The 21,847-nt window shown below is 39.6% G+C and overlaps 2 protein-coding genes across 12 annotated transcripts in view; both read left to right on the top strand.

Annotated features, from left to right (window-relative positions):
* Positions 1 to 15,067, top strand: part of def8 (differentially expressed in FDCP 8 homolog) — a 29,987-nt gene extending 14,920 nt beyond the window's left edge. For 3 of the 7 annotated variants that reach the window (XM_061881206.1, XM_061881198.1, XM_061881236.1), the window contains 6 exons: positions 3,798 to 3,911; positions 4,131 to 4,211; positions 4,620 to 4,697; positions 5,383 to 5,523; positions 7,640 to 7,749; positions 9,520 to 10,296. In XM_061881206.1, coding sequence (XP_061737190.1) covers positions 3,798 to 3,911; positions 4,131 to 4,211; positions 4,620 to 4,697; positions 5,383 to 5,523; positions 7,640 to 7,749; positions 9,520 to 9,679 — 684 coding nt within the window. In that variant the 3' untranslated portion in view covers positions 9,680 to 10,296. Of the gene's footprint in view, positions 1 to 3,797; positions 3,912 to 4,130; positions 4,212 to 4,619; positions 4,698 to 5,382; positions 5,524 to 7,639; positions 7,750 to 9,519; positions 10,297 to 13,286 lie in introns of those variants that run through there. The other 4 variants (XM_061881220.1, XM_061881212.1, XM_061881242.1 and 1 more) reach the window with 4 other exon arrangements.
* A 2,806-nt stretch (positions 15,068 to 17,873) lies between these two features.
* LOC133539093 (AFG3-like protein 1) overlaps positions 17,874 to 21,847 on the top strand; it is a 33,790-nt gene continuing 29,816 nt past the window's right edge. For 4 of the 5 annotated variants that reach the window (XM_061881158.1, XM_061881149.1, XM_061881168.1 and 1 more), the window contains exon 1: positions 17,922 to 18,108. In XM_061881158.1, the coding sequence (XP_061737142.1) occupies positions 17,989 to 18,108 (120 nt within the window). In that variant the 5' untranslated portion in view covers positions 17,922 to 17,988. The other variant, XM_061881178.1, reaches the window with a different exon arrangement.

The following is a 21,847-nucleotide window of genomic DNA, read 5'->3' as shown; positions in this document are numbered from 1 at the left end:
GAATCCTTCAGATCACCAGTGAAGAGCTTACCCAGGCTCTTCACTGGCTTTTCTGACACAGATAGAATTTGGATGTCTGCCAGACTGAAGCGAAAGTGTTCGGATACTTTACCCTTCCTCAAGACCAAGGTCCTGGACTTAGAGGGCTTGAAACTCATTCTTGCCCAACTAATGAGTCGATCAAGGCCTTGAAGGAGCTATCTGCATCCAGACACTGATTTTGTGGTTACCGTGAGATCATCCATGAATGCTCTAATCGGAGGTTGCCGGGTGCCGGAGTTGGACAAAGGACCTTTGCACTCTACTTCCGCAGACTTCACGAGCATATTCATGGCCAGTGCAAACAGGGACACAGAGATTGTACAGCCTGTGATGATGCCTTTCTCCAGACGATGCCAATCTGATGTTGAAGTGCCAGAGGACACCCTCAGACTAAAGTTGTTGTAATAGTCGAGAATGAGATTGCGAATCTTCTCTGGAACATGGTATCTGCTCAGAGACAATTCCACCAACTTGTGTGGAATTGACTCATAAGCATTGGCGAGGTCCAGCCACAGTACTGTCAAATCGCCTCTGTTCTCTCGCGCCTCACGGATCAGCTGTGTTACCACACCAGTGTGTTCGATGCACCCTGGAACTCCTGGGACTCCTCCCTTCTGCACCGAGGTGTCAATATAAAAATATATATATAAAAAAATAACACGGCCACTCTTCCACTGCGCCACGCCATATATATATATATATATATATATATATATATATATATATATATATATATATATATATATATATATATACAGTCAGGAAAATAAGTATTTTAACACCCTGCTTTTTTGCAAGTTCTCACACTTAGAAATCATGGAGGGGTCTGAAATTTTTACGGTTGGTGCATGTCTACTGTATGAGAGATAAACTAAAAAGAAAAATCCAGAAATCACAATCTATGATTTTTTAATAATTTGTTCGTGTGATACAGCTGAAAATAATTATTTGAACACCTGTCTATAAGCTAGAATTCTGACCATCAAAGACCTTTTAGTCCGCCTTTAAAGTCCTTCTCCACTCCAGTGTATTATCCTGAATCAGATGCACCTGTGTGAGGTCGTTGGCTGCATAAAGACACCTGTCCACCCCATACAATCAGTAAGACCCAAACATTCAGCATGACTAAGAGCAAAGAGCTGTCCAAAGACACCAGAGACAAAATTGTACAACTCCACAAGGATGGAAAGGGCTCTGGAGAAATTGCCAAGCAGCTTGGTGAAAAAAGGTCCACTGTTGGAGCAATCATTAGAAAATGGAAGAAGCTAAACATGACGATCAATCTCAATCGGAGTGGAGCCCCATGCAAGATATCACCTCGTGGGGTCTCAATGATGCCAAGAAAGGTGAGGAATCAGCCCAGGACTACACGGCAGGACTTGGTCAAGGACCTAAAAAGAGCTGGGAACACTGTTTCCATGGTCACTGTTGGTAATACACTAAGACGCCATGGTTTGAAATCATGCATGGCACAGAAGGTTCCCCTGCTTAAACCAGCACATGTTAAGGCCCGTCTTAAGTTTGCCAATGACCATTCGGATGATCCAGAGTTGTCATGGGAGAAAGTTTTGTGGACAGATGAGACCAAAATTGACCTTTTTGGTCATAATTCCACTATGCGTGTTTGGAGGAAGAAGAACGACGCGTACCATCCCAAGAACACCATCCCTACTGTGAAGCATGGGAGTGGTAGCATAATGCTTTGGGGGTGTTTTTCTGCTCATGGGACAGGACAACTATACTGTATTAAGAAGAGGACGACTACAGCCATGTATTGTGAGATTTTTGCCAAAAACCTCCATCCCTCAGTCAGATCATTGAAGATGAGTCGTGGCTGGATCTTCCAACATGACAATGACCCAAAGCACACAGCCAGGAAAACCAAGAAGTGGCTTCGTAAGAACCATATCAAGGTTCCGGAGTGGCCTAGCCAGTCTCCACACCTAAATCCAATTGAAAATCTTTGGCGGGAACTGAAAGTCTGTGTTACTCAGCGACAGCCCAAAAATCTGACTGATCTAGACTAGATCTGTGTGGAGGAGTGGGCCAAAATCCCTCCTGCAGTCTGTGCAAACCTTGTGAAGAACTACAGGAAACGCTAGACCTCTGTAATTGCAAACAAAGGCTACTCGACCAAATATTAATGTTGGTGTTCAAATACTTATTTTCAGCTTACTCACACAAATAAATTTTTTAAAAAAAATCATAGATTGTGATTTCTGGATTTTTCTTTTTAGGTTATCTCTCATACAGTGGACATGTACCTACAGTGAAAATTTCAGAACCCTCCATGATTTCTAAGTGGGAGAACTTGCAAAATAGCAGGGTGTTCAAATACTTATTTTCTTCATATATATGTATAATATATATATATATATATAGAAAATATATATATATATATATATATACACATACATACATACAGTATATCAATCATGTTCTGTTGTTAAATAAGGTACAAAAACACAGGATCATATTTCACATTTATTTTGACACAAACCAAAAAGCTCCATTTCACCCATCCAAAGCTGACATTTTTGAAGTTCACTCGGGCTGAGTTTTTCAAAAGCTTTGTTTTTAGGGACATAAACCCACATTTGCAAGTGTACAGTTAGACAAAACTCTTAGAAATTATTATTATTATTTTTTAAGAAATATGTTATTGTTGACATGGCCTGAATAGAATAACTGAAATATTTTATATATATATATATATATATATATATATATATATATATATATATATATATATATATATATATATATATATATATATATATATATAAAATACATTTTACACAAGAGACAAGCGATGAAAAAAAAAATTGATGGATGGGTGGATTCTAATGTATTGCGAAGCATCTGTATAGCTCCTCTACAAAAGAGAGGTGATGTTATACCCTGATTGACAATTAAAATAAATCACAGAAAACAAAAGAAACATAAGGAGAAAAGTTACCGTATTTTTAGGAGTATAAGTCGCTCCGGAGTATAAGTCGCACCTGCCAAAAAAGCATGATAAAGAACCTAAAAAACATAAACTCGCTCCGGAGTATAAGTCGCCCTGGAGTCTAAGTAGCATTTTTGGGGAAGATTAATTTGGTAAAACCCAACACCAAGAATAGACATTTGAAAGGCAATTTAAAATAAATAAAGACTAGTGAACAACAGGCTGAATAAGTGTACGTTATATGACCCATAAATAACCCTGGTATGTTAACGTAACATATTATGGTAAGAGTCATTCAAATAACTATAACATATAAAACATGCTATACGTTTACCAAACAATCTGTCACTCCTAATTGCTAAATCCCATGAAATCTTATACGTCTAGTCTCTTACGTGAATGAGCTAAATAATAATATTTGATATTTTAGGGTAATGTGTTAATAATTTCACACATAAGTCGCTCCTGATTATAAGTCGCTCCCCTGGCCAAACTATGAAAAAAAACTACGACTTATAGTCCGAAAAATACGGTACCTAACTCTCCTTTCAAAAAGTATTGATTCACATGGCCTGTAAAACAAATAGCTTTTATCATGTCACTAAAAGCCAGTCAACCAGATGTGACATTAACATTTCTTTTCTAGGAAATTGCATGGCCTTATCTGATGGATTAGCTAAATTGGACAATTTAGACAGCATCTGACCTAGTTCATCTAGTTTCAACAGTAAAGAGCAGTCAAATAATTTCCTCTGACAGTCTACAAAGGCCGCCTTACATTTTCCTACTCTGTTTTTTTCCCCAGGTTTGTCGTTCCTCACTGCGCTATCTGGCCCTGATGATGTCACGGCCTGTTCTGAAGCTGAAAGAAATCAACCCACTTCTCTTTAACTTTGTAGAAGAACTGGTTGAGATCAGAGTGAGTTACTTAATTGATAATACGTTTTTAGCTTAATATGCCCCAGCACAATCATTTCATCAGATGTTAATTTGTCACTGCACTTCCATACCAATGCCCTCAAAACAAATGTGTTGGACACAACAACAGATGTTCCAATTAAAGAGGGAGATCATTTACCTTTTGAAAATGTCTTTCTGTGCAGTAAAATGAGAGCTGATTTTCTGTTTGTCATTGTAGAAACTTCGCCAAGATATTTTACTGATGAAACCTTACTTTATTACCTGCAAGGAGGCTATGGAAGCTCGGCTACTACTCCAGGTCAGCAGCATCTTCTTACTACGTAGGCTTCTTTCACGCTATGTCTTGTACAACAGCAGCATCTAGTGAGCAACACATGTAGGACAAACATGTGGATGTCTTTTTACTCAAGTGTATCCAAGCTTCTTTAACACTAATAATTTGTTGAAAAATATATTTGACATTCTTTAAATAATTGGTATATCTGTATTTGCAAAATAGTACAAAAAATCCTTATTGTAAAACACAAAACCCGTTTTTTGTTGAATAGCTCAATATAAAGTTGTTTTAAATAATATCATTTTTTTTCTACATTTAAAACACTTCCCTGTGGTCTACATAACATGTAATGGTGGTTGTTTGGTCAAAATATTACAAAGACTATGTTTTACAGACAATCGTCAACCTGTCTTCTGACTGTCTCTTCAGAATGTGCTGTTTTGTGGGCGGTCTTATTTATGTGTCTCAAGGCCACGCCCCCTGCGTCATCACCACGTGAGCCATGTTGTAGGTTTTACCTCTTCCATAGTATGACTGATATAAGTTAGCACTATACGCTATTTTTTTTTAAATAGCTACAACAAAGGATCTTAGCATACTTTTGCATGTACGAGCCAGTCTGCCCCACCACAAGAGGATAAAGAAAAATAAGTGTGTAGGTGTGTAAATGTCCAACTTGGGACAGACATTAAGTATTAGCCCTGTCTAAAATGCTGTAGTATGTAACATGTGCTAAATAAACATACTTGTCCCTTTCAAATAAATCCAATAAGTAAAAAAAGAAGTAACTTACTGACTACAACTTTGGACTACTACTTAATAAAAATAGAAGACTTGTGCAAAGCTCCTCAGGTAAACCTACCATAATGAGAAATATCTGCGGACGAAACTAATGCAAAATACGTCACAAACGGCCTCTATAAAGGAAGTAGGAAGGAAGTCAAGATTTTTTTATAAATATCTCTGCAATACCTCCATAGTTTAAGTTCAAATATTCGGGATTTATGGAGATCCCAAATACACAACATTTGGTACCATTAGGTAAGAAAAGTTGGCTTTGCATAATAGGGCCCTTTATTGTTCTGCGTGTAACACATGCGTGTGCGTGTGTGTTTCTAGGTAGTTGTGTGACAGCCAATGTTGTACCCACAAAATGCATTAATCTGGATTAATTTTTTGTTTTTTATTTCAGCTTCAGGACCGCCAGCACTTTGTAGAGAATGATGACATGTACTCACTACAGGATTTGATTGACATCTCCAGCGGTAGACTCAGCTGTTCCCTCACAGAAGTTCACACCACATTCGCAAAACACATCAAGTTGGACTGTGATGTAAGGGCAAAAGAGACAATTTTTTGGAACCAATTCACACAAAATAAATTTACACTCACTGGCCACAATTAAATACACTGGAACAATTTAATGAAGTCTAATTTAAATGACGTACCAACATGTCTGCCTTTATAAAGGTACAGTCTTCCCTCGTTTATCGCGGTTAAAGGGGCTGTTCGCAACCTACTCATGTTACATTTCTCCAACAAAAAAATATGACTAGAACACCGCTGGCTAGCTTATGTTACCATTAGGGGTTTAACAGAACATAAAAGTAGTAGAAAATGGAGGGATGGATGGATGGATACTTCTTAAAAGTTTCTATGGTTTTCACAATTACTAATTAAATTTTATAAAAATTACTCATGAGCCCAAAAAAGTTGCTTGGCGTTCAGACCGCACTCACCACTATCTCACCATTGGCAGACGCAGAGTGCACGTGCACATAGACAAAAGAAGTCCCAGAAAAGCAAAGAACAATTTGCAGTCATGTTGTTGTTATGATAAAAGAAACTGGTACACTCAATGATAGCTAACGTTATCCATCTAAATAGCTATCAGTAGCTAACAACACACAAAGCTAATGCGCCCGCATGTGTTACATATGGGGTAGTTACGTGGATATAGCATAATACTTAAACTATGTTGTAAAATTAGCGCTTTTTGGCATCTGCGTAAAGGTTGCAAACAGCACCTTCAATTGGCACCAGACATGATCAAGGTAAATATATTTCCTCAAAATAGGATTATTATTGATAAATCAAATATTTTCATAGAGTATAAAAACATGATTACCATCTTCTAAGTACGTTTTCTTTAACATAATTAGAGCCCTCTAAACATTAAATACCACCCATATAGTCCACCTTTACACTAATTTCACCCGTTATAGTAGCCATAAGCATGTTCTATTGAAGGTTACAGTACTTACCGGTTGCCCGTAGCATCATCCAAGCATCATTGCTGTGGATGTTGCCCAGCCACTAAAACACGGCCATGATGTGGAAATACTTCTTCTAAGTTAGAACTGGGCTTTCATGTGCTGAAAGCACGAACGTAAGTAGTTCTGCAAACACTTAGTCTACATAACACTCGGAAATATCGTCTATTAACTGTGATGTCTGCATTCTGTCTTGTTAGAAATGCGTGTCTGCATTGTAATTCCACATCGCACAAGCCAAAGCTGTGTTATTAATGTTGAAGATGATGTGCATCAAAGGAGTTAATCTCCGTTTTGGCTGGACAGCTGGTGATATTTTATATTATATCATAATTTATGTATATTTAGTCCTGTTATGCTACATCCCGCTGTCATCTTTTGATATCGCTTGCTTCAAAATCTCACCAATGTGGATATGTGTTATTGATGAGGCAGGCGTTAAAGATAAAGTCTGATCAAAAGGTTGTTCTGCCAAAACTCAACTTAAATTTGTCGGGGTGAAGATAGTGCCAAGATTAGTCGCTTGTAGTTTGTTGTTAGTAGTGTTCACCTTCAACCCGTAAAACGAAGGCCCCGCTTGCGGAGTAGTATCTTTATCAATTGCTACAATATATCTTAAAATATAGATTTTTTTTAAACCTTTATTTACTCAGGAAAGTCTTATTGAGATTAAGAATCTCTTTTTCAAGGGAGTCCTGCACAATCATACACTAGTGTAGGTGTCACTGAGAGCAAGGTGGGTGAAGTTTCTTGCCCAAGACACAACGGCCGTGACTAGGATGGCGGAAGCTGGGATTGAACCAGGAACCCTCAAATTGCTTTACTTTACCATTCGAAACACGACAATCCAAAATTATAAAATAATACTGTTGTAATAGAAAATAAGACAGATGTAATACACACAAAAATATTTAGAACACATAATTCATAAATAAAACTTAATGTAACACTTAATTCTGGCCAAAAACAATATTCAGTATGATATTCCTTAATAAAACATTTTTTAAAAAATGTATATGATAGTGCCAGTGTGATTTAAATCTTAGCAAATATGCATGGATCTGATTTGATACACTATTTGATTAGATAGTGCAGGTTTACTAACAAAGCAGCTTGGAAGTATATAAACAGGAGTTTTTAAGCATCCTGTCACCTTTTTTCTTTGTGTTCACGCAGCGCTGCCAAGCCAAAGGATTTGTGTGTGAGTTGTGTAAGGAAGGTGATATCCTCTTCCCCTTTGACAGTCACACGTCAGTTTGCCATGACTGCGCCGCCGTCTTTCACAGGTATGTTATCCACACTCAGCCTAGGGATTATTTTATCACCAAATATCATCAAGTATGTGATTTAATCATCGTCAAAAGCACTCTAATTCAGCTGAATGAAAAAGGAACTACAGTAGTACTGGCATCGCAATTTACGAGCAAATTGCGTTACACGACAGAGCTCGTAACTCAAAACACTTTGCTGCGTCCTTTGAAAAATTATTTGAAATACATTTAAAGGCCTACTGAAATGACATTTTCTTATTTAAACGGGGATAGCAGGTCCATTATATGTGTCATACTTGATCATTTCGCGATATTGCCATATTTTTGCTGAAAGGATTTAGTAGAGAACATCGACGATAAAGTTCGCAACTTTTGGTCGCTAATAAAAAAGCCTTGCCTGTACTGGAAGTAGCAGACAATGTGCGCGTGACGTCACGGGTTGTGGAGCTCCTCACATCCTCACATTGTTTAAAATCATAGCCACCAACAGCGAGAGCGATTCGGACCGAGAAAGCAACGATTTCCCCATTAATTTGAGCGAGGATGAAAGATTCGTGGATGAGGATGGTGAGAGTCAAGGACTAGAAAAAATAAAAATAAAAAAGGCGAGGGCAGTGGGAGCGATTCAGATGTTATTAGACACATTTACTAGGATAATTCTGGAAAATCCCTTATCTGCTTATTGTGTTACTAGTGTTTTAGTGAGATTATATGGTACCTGAAAGTCGGAGGAGTGTGGCCACGGGTGTGGTGACCGCCAGTGTCTCCGGTGGGAGGAGGTAAGAGAGTCCGCAGCTGTAGGAGGACGCAAGCTCCGCTCATGTCTACGGTAAGAGCCGACTTATTACCACAATTTTCTCACCGAAACCTGCGGGTTGACATGTGGTCGGGAACCATGTTCGCTTGACCACTCTGTTCCATAGTAAAGCTTCACCTTCGGGAATGTAAACAAGGAAACACCGGCTGTGTTTGTGTTGCTAAAGGCAGATGCAATACACCGCTCCCCACCTACATTTTTTTTCTTTGACTTCTCCATTATTAATTAAACAAAAATGCAAAATATTCAGCAACACAAATGTCCAGAATACTGTGTAATTATGCGATTAAAGCAGACTACTTATAGCTTGGATCGGGCTGGGAAAAAAAGTCAGCTACAATCCGAGACGTCACGCTCACGCGTCATCATACGCGTCATCATACCGACGTTTTCAACAGGATACTTCGCGCGAAATTTAAAATTGCAATTTAGTAAACTGAAAAGGCCATATTGGCATGTGTTGCAATGTTAAGATTTCATCATTGATATATAAACTATCAGACTGCGTAGTCGGTAGTAGTGGGTTACAGTAGGCCTTTAATACGTGCTTGCCCATTCCCCAAAACACCACAATTTAACACTTAATATGCCTTCTAAAAAGAAAAACTAACTTTTAGATTGGAAATATTGATTGAAAAACATTACAACAGCACTTACTGCAAACAACGACAGTGGTTTTATGAAATAATGCAATTGTATTGTTCAGCATTTACCTTTGGGAGCTGACTCTCCTACAGGCTGCTTCTTTGTCTTGTAACAATAGGAACTAGGAAATTGTTGTTTATGTTGCACACAGACATATTTGAGTGACAGATCGGAGTGGTCAGAGTTGACAAGTGATATGTATATCTGTGTACCAAAAGGTAAAAGCCTGATCGTCCAGTTTATTGACTCTACTAGACAGAACAAATTGAAACGCAGCATCGGCAGCTTCTCAATATTTTTATGAATACATGTGTGTCGTTTAGATGTGTGTGGCTGTATTCTACGGATGATAGCTTCAGCTTGTGTGATGCGGACTCATGCCACGGCAGAGCTGATTCGTCTTGTAAGCTGCTAACCAGTAGGACGTGTTTTAATGGTTTGTTTTCTCCGATTCGGTCATCCACTTCTTCTCCTTTGCATTAACTTTCTCAGTTCCAGTGATTGGAGGGCGGGATTGTGTCAATCTCTAAGCGGCTCACGTCAACTGTCGATTCAACACGTATGTTTGTTTGTTTTGTAGACAAAGCAGTAAACACCAACATGTAAAATATGCTAACTTTTATTGCTCAAAAAGCACAACACTGTGACGAATATTACTGTACTTCAACCCGGTGGCGTGTTCAGCTCGTAACTCCAATTATGATCACAACTTAAAGGAGAACAGCACTTTTTGGAATTTTGTCTATTATTCCTAATACTAATGAGAAACAAGAACACTTTTTTTCATGCATTCCAACTCGTAAATAAACATTAGAGTCCGCTTACAATGGAACCAATGGTAGCAATGTCATCATTGCATCTATTATGACCATAAAACCCAAAAAATAATCATCCAAAAAGCGCAAACAATACCCCATTTACATTTTGCGACCTGAAGATCAACAAAGTACTGTGTATGTGATATTATTACAAACCCCGTTTCCATATGAGTTGGGAAACTGTGTTAGATGTAAATATAAACGGAATACAATGATTTGCAAATCCTTTTCAACCCATATTCAAATGAATGCACTACAAAGACAAGATATTTGATGTTCAAACTCATACACTTTATTTTTTTTTTTGCAAATAATAATTAACTTAAAATTTCATGGCTGCAACACGTGCCAAAGTAGTTGGGAAAGGGCATGTTCACCACTGTGTTACATCACCTTTTCTTTTTTTTGGAACTGAGGAAACTAATTGTGGAAGCTTTGAAAGTGGAATTATTTCTCATTCTTGTTTTAGGTAGAACTTCAGTCGTTCAATAGTCCCCTGACGTATTTTACGCTTCATAATGCGCCACACATTTTCAATGGGAGACAGGTCTAGACTGCAGGCGGGCCAGGAAAGTACCCGCACTCTTTTTTTACGAAGCCACGCTGTTGTAACACTTGTCTTGCTGAAATAAGCAGGGCGTCCATGATAACGTTGCTTGGATGACAACATATGTTGCTCCAAAACCTGTATGGACCCAACAGCATTAATGGTGCCTTCACAGATGTGTAAGTTACCCATGCCTTGGGCACTAATACACCCCCATACCATCACAGATGCTGGCTTTTGAACTTTGCGCCTATAACAATCCGAATGGTTATTTTCCTCTTTGTTCTGGAGGATACCACATCCTCTGTTTCCAAATATAATTTGAAATGTGGACTCGTCAGACCACAGAACACCTTTCCACTTTAAATCAGTCCATCTTAGTTGAGCTCGGGCCCAGCCAAGCCGGCAGCGTTTCAGGATATTGTTGATAAATGGGTTTAGCTTTGCATAGTAGAGTTTTAACTTGCACTTACAGATGTAGCGACCAACTCTAGTTACTGATAGTGGTTTTATGAAGTGTTCCTGAGCCCATGTGGTGATATCCTTTACACACTGATGTCGGTTTTTGATGCAGTACCATCTGAGGGATCAAAAGTCCGTAATATCATTGCTTACGTGCAGAGATTTCTCCAGCTTCTCTGAACTTTTTGCTGATTATACGGACCGTAGATGGTAAAATCCCTAAATTCCTTGCAATAGCTCGTTGAGAAATGTTGTTCTAAAACTGTTCGAAAATTTGCTTACTAAGTGGTGACCCTCACCCCATCCTTGTTTGTGAATGACTTAGCATTTCATGGAAACTGCTTTTATACCCAATCATGGCACCCAACTGTTCCCAATTAGGCTGCACACTTGTGGGATGTTCCATATAAGCGTTTGATGAGTATTCCTCAAATGTATCAGTATTTATTGCCACCTTTTCCAACTTCTTTGTCACGTGTTGCTGGCATTAAATTCTAAAGATTATTTGCAAAAAAAAAACATGTTAATCAGTTTGAACATCAAATTTGTTGTCTTTGTAGCATACTGAATTGAATATGGGTTGAAAATGATTTGCAAATCATTGTATTCTGTTTATATTTACATTTAATACTATTTCCCAACTCATATGGAAATGTTTTTTTTATTATGAGCTCTAATATGAAGGACCTACATTTAGAAGCGCATGGATCAGAGAAAGGTAACTTTCTTATGCTGTATGGATATCATCAATACAGCTTTCTCGCTTCTGAGTTTGTGAAAGTTAATTGTAAATTATAGATAATGCCCCCCACCTGAATAGTAAAATTATGTTGACATAAACTGAGAAGTTGGTCCACATTGACAGCCAGTTTAGTCCCAGAAATGGCAAGAAAGACACGCAAAACATGCTGGTTTACACCCACCCTTTTTTCAACCCTTCGCAAGGATTATAACTCATATTTCATCTAAACGGGAATATATCAACAGCCTAACAGTCGGCATCCCATTGAGAGCAGACATTGTAAAGTAAGTTATGTTTTATTATTTTTTTGTTGGCTCTCATGATGTCTGCAGTGAGTAATAATAAGTGATGATGTTAAAGGAAAAAGTGTCTATGGAATCAATAAGGTGCCATATACTTAACATGAGGAAAATATGTAAATATTACATGTTGTTATGAATGTGTTGTTACTACATTACATAAAGTATATACTCACAAAGTGTTTATAAAACGTTGATTGAAGGGTTTGGATGTTTTTAAGCCCTTAGCCAGAATAGAGCGACTCTTATAGGCTCCATTTTAGGCGGACTTTTGCACGCATTTATTTACCAGTTATAATGCATAAACATGTGTACTTGTCTTACATAAGGATCATAAACGATAGGTAATATTCCAAAAAAAGTGCAGTTCCTCTTTAAATCATAACAAAAAGCAGACAGACGGCTCGTATCTCAAATTACTCGTATGTTGAATTATCACTGTGGACGACTTATATGTATTTCAAATCACAGATAAATACATAGGGGAAAACATAATTAACTAATTATTTCCAAAAACAAATGTTTTTTTTAATGTTAATTACATTTCAATTGCCTAATTGAAAAACACAAGATAAAAGTTGAATGGAAAGGTAGAAATTATAAGCATTTTAGCCTTAGTCTCTTCACAAACCATCCATCCATCCATCCATCCATTTTCTACCGCTTATTCCCTTGTGGGGTCGCTGGCGCCTATCTCAGCTACAATCGGGCGGAAGGCGGGGTACACCCTGGACAAGTCGCCATCTCATCGCATGGCCAACACAGATAGACAGACAACATTCACACTCACATTCACACACTAGGGCCAATTTAGTGTTGCCAATCAACCTGAAACAAAATTAACTTGATTAACGTGAGCATGTTACAAATGAAAGCAGCTCAGTCAGTCTTGTAGCTGAACACTAGTAGTTAATACAGTATGTAATATTTTCTTCACATCTTTGAAACCTCACTCCATTCTTTTTTTACCACAGTCTGGGTTTTTGGTATTTATATATTTATAACAAACCTTTATTTACTTTGTTTTTCAATTCCTCAACAGCTTTTTGTATCCATTCAACCAGCTAGTCATGAAACAGTTTTGCAGTTGGGTAGATAACAGAGTATCTCTTAGGCCTGACACATCACAATCCTCAGCATTGAGCAGAGTACAGTTCTCCAAATGCTGACTCATAGTCAATGCGTGCAATGGTTAACAGGTAATTGTCATGTTTCTCCTTAGAGATTGTTATTATGACAACTCAACAACGTGTCCACGATGTGCCCGGATGACGGAGCGCAGGCAAGATGAAGACACTAAAGATGCATAAAGTGAAGGACCCTGTTAAGGAACTTCGTGTCTACAGTACATGATGAAAGAAATACAATCTGGTATTACAATGTAAATATGACAATGTTACATATTAAATGATATCCCGTCTACTTAACAGTAAACAAAATGTATGTATTTTTGACATTCAAAATTTCAGAGTTGTTTGTCATATACCCATCACTTGTCAGTCCAGAACTTAAATATTATCCATATACAGTATTACAGCAGGTGTATTTAAAACATATCTATACTTGTTCTTGTAAGGATACATATGTGAACTGTTATGTTTCATTCAAAACATTGAATTCATTCCAGAGTGTTATCTATCTGTGTGTACTAAGCCCAGTTGATGTGAACACTCATGCAGTGTGTGCCCAAGATTGTCAGGTTACATAAAGCTGTTAACCAAATGTCGTAATACACTGGGCAACATGTTAATGGTTTCTACCATAATTTACTGAAAGGCAGTGGTGTGCCGTGAGGGCCAGCAAGGCCTTCTCTGCTGGCATAACATAAATCATGATCAGAAATTAATAAAGTTTATTAAAATTGTTATTTATTTTTCATGAATATATAAAAGTGTCATATTAAGATCCAGTATTACTTGTTTTTTTACTTTAGAGCGTTCATCCAATCAGAATTCAGCTTGTTGCCAAGCACTGTATGAATTCTGCCACAGGGCTTTTTAATCTATATTAGCGGCGGCTGTGCAGCGTAAACAAACGGAGGACATTTCAGTTGATATAAAGGCTGCGGTAGCCAATCAGATCACGAGTTGTTTACAGTAGCCAATCTAGGTAGCCTTAAGTTAAACGTGACTATAATTAGATACTCACTTGTCACTTCCAATTGAGTATACCATCACAAGTTGTTATTTACGTAAACAGGAAGTGGTACCACAGCCTAGCAGATAAATCACCGGTACTCACTTTTTTAACCCACAAGAAAGCAGAGCAAAACGTTGATTGAGCGGCAGATATATATTTGCAAGGCCATTTTTCAACAAGGATATTTAAAGAGAAACTAGATCTTGTGAGACGATGTCGGCCAATAACAGAAGCTTTCAGCGGTGAAATTGTTTGCCCGCCACTTCCACTCGAATCTACCAACTACGAGTGGTACTACTGGTTCATATGATGTTGGATGGGTGTTGAAAAATGTTCACGTTTAATGTTTTTTACAATTATTAGAATTTTGACAGTACCACGTAAGAATATGTTTTAATTACTGATGCGAGTTTATGGATTTTTAAATGCGCCTAAAAATATCCCATTTTGTACAATGGTGAGGTGATTCAATACGCAGTAGTGCACACGTGTGTTTCTGTATAGTATTTCTCCAGCCATGTTCATATGGTGACATAAATTATGATATTTTGAGAGCTATTTATTAAAGTCGGACTAAGCAGGACATTTGTGAAGGCCTAGGTGGGAGTCGCACGGCCTGCCACTGCTGAAAGCACATTTTATCACAAAATATGTTAAAATGCACTTTTGAAAAAGCGTAAATATTGACCTAAAATATTTGTTTTAAAATAAATACCCTTTAGCTGTGTTATCTTTCAGCATGGTGCATTGTTGATTTCATCTCAGAGTAATGTACATATTTGATGTCAGTGAATCTTATTCTGCTGTAAAAAAAAAAGAAAGAAAAGAAGACTGATGCATGAATAAAGTATTGATAAACTTGAAGGTGTCTGTTTAAAATCATTGCTTCCACCACATTGCTGCAGAGGATTACAAATAGCTTAACGTTTGCATTATTTTTTTCCAACAATTTCACCACACCTCAGAATTTAGGGTGTTCTACATCCATCCGTCCATGCATTTCCCATCGTTTGTCCCTCTCGGGGTGGCTGGAGCCTATCCCCGTTGCACTCGGGCGGAAGGCGTCACCTGCTAATTACATTGTCGGCAGTGGGGAGAAGTTAGATTGTTGATAGAGACGAAAAGCCAGTGTCATTTATTGTGATGGCAGTCAAGAGTCTGACGAGTGTTGACATTGGATAGCGTACACATTTATAAAGTACTTTTAAAACCATGAATTTTGAGTCACACACAAAATATGAACATGTTTGACAGTTTAACAACGGACTTTATCTTTTTTAATTTTTATTTATAAATTTCAACAATAACAAACAGTAAGTCCAAAAACAATATGAAACATTACAAAACATGAAAACAGCGCCGGGGGGTTTTAAATTCAAAATAACAAAAATAGAATTAAAAAAAATATGTATATAATAAACAAAGTGCAAAGCCATAGGCTCATTCAGATTCATCAAATACAAGGATAAAAAGCGGTTATTCATCCTCTCCTTAAAAGAACTAACCTCGATCCTGACCTCATGATAATCTACCGACCGGTGTCTCACCTTCCCTTTATTTCGAAAATCCTCGAAAAAATTGTTGCAGAGCAGCTAAATGAACACTTAGCGTTTAACAATCTATGTGAAACCTTTCAATCCGGTTTCAGGGCAAATCACTCGACTGAGACAGCCCTCGCAAAATTGACTAATGATCTATTGCTAACGATGGACTCTGATGCGTCATCTATGTTGCTGCTCCTCGATCTTAGCGCTGCTTTCGATACCGTCGATCATAATATTTTATTAGAGCGTATCAAAACACAAATTGGTATGTCAGACTCAGCCCTGTCATGGTTTAACTCTTATCTTACTGATAGGATGCAGTGCGTCTCCCATAACAGTGTGACCTCGGACTATGTTAAGGTAACGTGTGGAGTTCCCCAGGGTTTGGTCCTTGGCCCTGTACTCTTCAGCATCTACATGCTGCCGCTGGGTGACGTCATACGCAAATACGGTATTAGCTTTCACTGTTATGCTGATGACACCCAACTCTACATGCCCCTAAAGCTGACCAACACGCTGGACTGTAGTCAGTTGGAAGTGTGTCTTAATGAAATTAAACAATGGATGTCCGCTAACTTTTTGCAACTTAATGCCAAAAAAACGGAAATGCTGATTATCGGTCCTGCTAGACACCGACCTCTATTTAATAATACAACTTTAACATTTGACAACCAAATAATAAAACAAGGTGACTCTGTAAAAAATCTGGGTATTATCTTCGACCCAACTCTCTCCTTTGAGTCACACATTAAAAGCGTTACTAAAACGGCCTTCTTTCATCTCCGTAATATCGCTAAAATTCGCTCCATTTTGTCCACTAAAGACGCCGAGATCATTATCCATGCGTTTGTTACGTCTCGTCTCGATTACTGTAACGTATTATTTTCGGGTCTCCCCATGTCTAGCATTAAAAGATTACAGTTGGTACAAAATGCGGCTGCTAGACTTTTGACAAGAACAAGAAAGTTTGATCATATTACGCCTGTACTGGCTCACCTGCACTGGCTTCCTGTGCACTTAAGATGTGACTTTAAGGTTTTACTACTTACGTATAAAATACTACACGGTCTAGCTCCAGCCTATCTTGCCGATTGTATTGTACCGTATGTCCCGGCAAGAAATCTGCGTTCAAAAGACTCCGGCTTATTAGTGATTCCCAGAGCCCAAAAAAAGTCTGCGGGCTATAGAGCGTTTTCCGTTCGGGCTCCAGTACTCTGGAATGCCCTCCCGATAACAGTTCGAGATGCTACCTCAGTAGAAGCATTTAAGTCTCACCTTAAAACTCACCTGTATACTCTAGCCTTTAAATAGACCTCCTTTTTAGACCAGTTGATCTGCCGCTTCTTTTCTTTCTCCTATGTCCCCCCCTCCCTTGTGGATGACCATGGATGAAGTACTGGCTGTCCAGAGTCGAGACCCAGGATGGACCGCTTGTCGGGACCCAGGATGGACCGCTCGCCTGTATCGGTTGGGGACGTCTCTATGCTGCTGATCCGCTTGAGATGGTTTCCTGTGGACGGGACTCTCGCTGCTGTCTTGGATCCGCTTGAACTGAACTCTCGCGGCTGTGTTGGAGCCACTATGGATTGAACTTTCACAGTATCATGTTAGACCCGCTCGACATCCATTGCTTTCGGTCCCCTAGAGAGGGGGGGTTGCCCACATCTGAGGTCCTCTCCAAGGTTTCTCATAGTCAGCATTGTCACTGGCGTCCCACTGGATGTGAATTCTCTCTGCCCACTGGGTGTGAGTTTTCCTTGCCCTTTTGTGGGTTCTTCCGAGGATGTTGTAGTCGTAATGATTTGTGCAGTCCTTTGAGACATTTGTGATTTGGGGCTATATAAATAAACATTGATTGATTGATTGATTTAGAACACAGCATCATCGTTTTCACAGCTTTTTTGTTGTTAGAGGTAGAGAGCGTTTAAATGTAAAGTTCAAAATCTTTTTTAAAGGCACAAAAGAAAGGTCGAGCATTGAAAAACTTACATTTATGAATATAAAACTTAGTCAATAGAATAATGAGATTGCAAAGGTCAAATTCCTTTTCAAATGTTTGTTCATAGTTTAACAACGGACTGAGTAGAGTGGATAAGCGGGCATTTCAAAAGTTGTTGCGTAGGCAAAATCTCGCGACATTTGAGGGACGGTCTTGGGCTTCAAGGTACGTGCTGTTCTTGCTTGGCGGTGTGTGTGGATGTCAGTGTACCAGATTGAAGCCCGCACAGGGGTCGTAACACCATGGGGCTCTTCGCTGTCAGTGTCGGCCCCTTTCGGAACCGAGTCCGGAATGTTCGGACATGGAGTCGACTTTTTGCATCCATTTCAGCAACTTGTCGATATGGCGGGGCTCTCGCGCGGGTACAGTATCCATTGTTTACATACACTGTCTGTGGGGGACTTGTTGGTTTCTACTCCAAATATGCCCAAATATGTTTGTTAATTTGGGCAGCTGTGTAGACACACGTTTATTTTATTATGTTTTTGGTCCCAATGAATGACAGGTGTCATTCATAAGTCAGTAATGTTATCACTCGTCGACGCGTGTTGTTTGTATGCTTCCTTTTCGTTCGGTAATGTGGTTCAGAAGAGGCGTACGTGGCTACGAAAATGACAGCTTTAAGACACATTATAGTTAAACAGACAGTTAGGTACACTGGTAAGTATTTTGGTAAAATATTGAACGTATGTAGTGTCGGGCTCCCCAAAGTATTTTCCACCAGGATTCGATCTAATGTATGCATTATTTTTTACGGACAACGTGTGGTGGATAAAAACAGCAAAAAAATGAGCATTAAAAATCAACACACCATAACGCTGAAGTGGTGGGAGCCCTGGATGTGTTTTTTTGCGAAGAAATTGCATATACTATATACCAGTGTTTCTTAACCATAGAAACACAGTGTTGGGCCGCAAGCTCCCCCTAGAACAGGGGTCGGCAACCCGCGGCTCCGGAGCCACATGTGGCTCTTTGGCAACTGATGTGGCTCAGCTGCATAATCGCCAACCCCCCAGACTGTAACGGGGAGATTCCGGATTTCGGTGCCTCTCCCGGACATCACCCGGGGTCAACGTTCTCCGATTTTCACTCGGACTACAACATTGAGGGCGTGCCGTGATGGCTTTACTTTTAACGTCCTCTACAACATGTCATCGCGCCCGCCTATACGCAATGCTATCTGCGTGCTGACCGGACGCATGCATTTCGCTGCTTCTATCGTCACATGTACGAGATTACAAGGCATACTGGGTGATACAGGTTACACTGACAGATGTGATATAAACAACTTTAACACTCTTACTAATATGTGCCACACTGTGAACCCACACCAAACACATTTCGGGAGAACATCCTCACAGTAACACAACATAAACGTAACACAACAAATACCCACAATCCTTTGCATCCATTACTCTTCCTGACTATATTATACACCCCCGCGCCACCAACCCCGCCCACCTCAACCGACGCACGGAGGGGGTGGGGGGCGCGGGGTTTGGTGCTAGCGGGGTGTATGAGGAAGAGTCATGGAAGCAAAGGATTCTGGGTATTTGTTGTGTTGCGTTTATGTTGTGTTACTGTGAGGATGTTCTCCCGAAATGTGTTTGTCATTCTTGTTTGGTGTGGGTTCACTGTGTGGTGCATATTAGTAAGACTGTTAAAGTTGTTTATATCACAACCTTTGGTGTAACCTGTATCACCCAGTATGCCTTGCAGTCGTGTACGTATACGTATGGAAGCCACATTCAAAATATTGCTGGACTGGCAAGCAGGTTGTACATGTTGTAGAAGGCGTCAAAAGCAATGGCTTCATAGCATGCCCTTATTATTGTTATCTGGGTGGCCATCAGCTTATATTTGGATAATTGTTGCGGCTCCCATTGTCTTCGTTATTTTGTGAAACGGGTCTAAATGGCTCTTTGAGTGGTAAAGGTTGCCGACCCCTGCCCTAGAATGAAATATATCTGTTATTTCAGCTGCTGTCCCTATAGGCCGCAGTGGTACTTAGTTATAATCAGTGTTAGCTTAGTTACTGAAAACCAGTAACAATTTACAGTTACTAGTTACTTTATTTCATAAGTAACTCAGTAACTTACACCAAAAAGTAATGCGTTACCCGTGAAAATCAACTATTTATTTAATTATTTTTCTTCTTTTTTTAAGGCTTCCATTAATGCCCTTTTAGCCTTCATTTCATTACTGTTATTGCACTGGAGAATAATAGAATATGTTGATAAACTTGACATGCATTTGCATCACTGAACTCTGCTAAGGAATGTGGTCCACATACACCATATAAACACAAAGATATGTTTCCAAGGGCCAAATTATTTTAGGCCAGAACAAATTGAGAAAACTACCGTATTTCCTTCAATTGCCGCAGGGCATATAGTATGCGCCTGCCTTAAATTACTGATTTCCAAGATGGCGGCGCCCGGACGGGCTGCGACATCGCGGAGCTCCTGCTAAAGATGGAACATTTGGCAGAAATACCGGACAATTCTGCAAACTATATGGCTGGCTCACATCGTGGTCACTCCGTGATCACGTACGACCGCCAGACACTTCTGGATGTGGACATATCGGGGCGTTTTGGACTGATAGACGCGTGCTTGCTAGACCTGCTAACTAGCACGGGACTACTTCGGCGGCTACATCCAGCGGCCTGTGAAGCAGGGGAGTATAGTAGCAGTGGGGGCCGTCTACGGAGCAGATGCCACCGGTGTGATTGGAAATGCGGATGCCGAGCGGGGCTAAAAACAAAGCAGAAGGCTAATCCCCACAGAACACCACTTCCCTCCATCCTGAAGCCGGATTTAAATAGAAGATGCGAGACTACTGGTCTGGGTAAGGAGTCAGTTAAATTAGAACAAGTTTTTTCTGCTTTGATTGTTTCAGAGTTGGACATGTGTTCTACTGAGGTGGTCCTGCTAGACACCGACCTCTATTTAATAATACAACTCCAACATTTGACATTAAACAAGGCGACACGGTAAAGAATCTGGGTATTATCTTCGACCCAACTCTCTCCTTTGAGTCACACATTAAAAGCGTTACTAAAACGGCCTTCTTTCATCTCCGTAATATCGCTAAAATTCGCTCCATTCTGTCCACTAAAGACGCACTCTCCTTTGTGGAGGGGGTCCGGTCCGATCCGGTGGCCATGTACTGCTTGCCTGTGTATCGGCTGGGGACATCTCTGCGCTGCTGATCCTCTCCGCTTGGGATGTTTTCCTGCTGGCTCCGCTGTGAACGGGACTCTCGCTGCTGTGTTGGATCCGCTTTGGACTGGACTCTCGCGACTGTGTTGGATCCATTATGGATTTAACTTTCACAGTATCATGTTAGACCCGCTCGACATCCTTGCTTTCGTCCTCTCCAAGGTTCTCATAGTCATCATTGTCACCGACCTCCCACAGGGTGTGAGTTTTCCTTGCCCTTATGAGGGCCTACCGAGGATGTCGTAGTGGTTTGTGTTGTGGTTTGTGCAGCCCTTTAAGACAGTAGTGATTCAGGGCTATATAAGTAAACATTGATTGATTGATTGATACTGCCGGGTCAAACTCGCTTCGCAAAATAATTAGCGCATGCTTAGTATTACCACCTGGTCAAACTCGTGACGTCACGAGGGACACTTCCCCTGTCATCATTTTCAAAATGGAGGAGGCTGATTTCAATACCGGTAATTTGAAATCGCATAAAGGGAAGAAGATTAAGAGCTATTCAGTAGGATTTAAGGTCCAAGCTTACATCACACTAAATTTTTTACTGCATGCCTTTGGTAAGTGCCAGAGTGAGAAAAGGTTTTAAAATGATTAGCACATGCTTACTTTTACCGCATGCCTTTTGTAAGCACAGTAGCAAGAAGAGGTTTTAAATTCATTAGTGCCCCGGCGGAAATTTAAGGAAATACGGTATTTTAAATAGCTGCAACATTACATAAATAAGGAACAAACAGCATAATAGCAACATGTCACAACGCACCTGTAAACCTGGCTTCACCTAAGGAAGGCACACTGGGCAGACCAAATGTCTGCGGTAGTCAAGATGTAGTCAAGCCCCTCAAATGTTTTCTTTAGCTTGCTTTCCATTTTTATG

The sequence above is a fragment of the Nerophis ophidion genome, linkage group LG02, assembly GCF_033978795.1.
Source record: "Nerophis ophidion isolate RoL-2023_Sa linkage group LG02, RoL_Noph_v1.0, whole genome shotgun sequence".
In the NCBI taxonomy this organism is placed as follows: Eukaryota; Metazoa; Chordata; class Actinopteri; order Syngnathiformes; family Syngnathidae; genus Nerophis; species Nerophis ophidion.
Note: the sequence above shows the minus strand (reverse complement) of the source record. Positions and strands in the feature narration are given on the sequence as shown.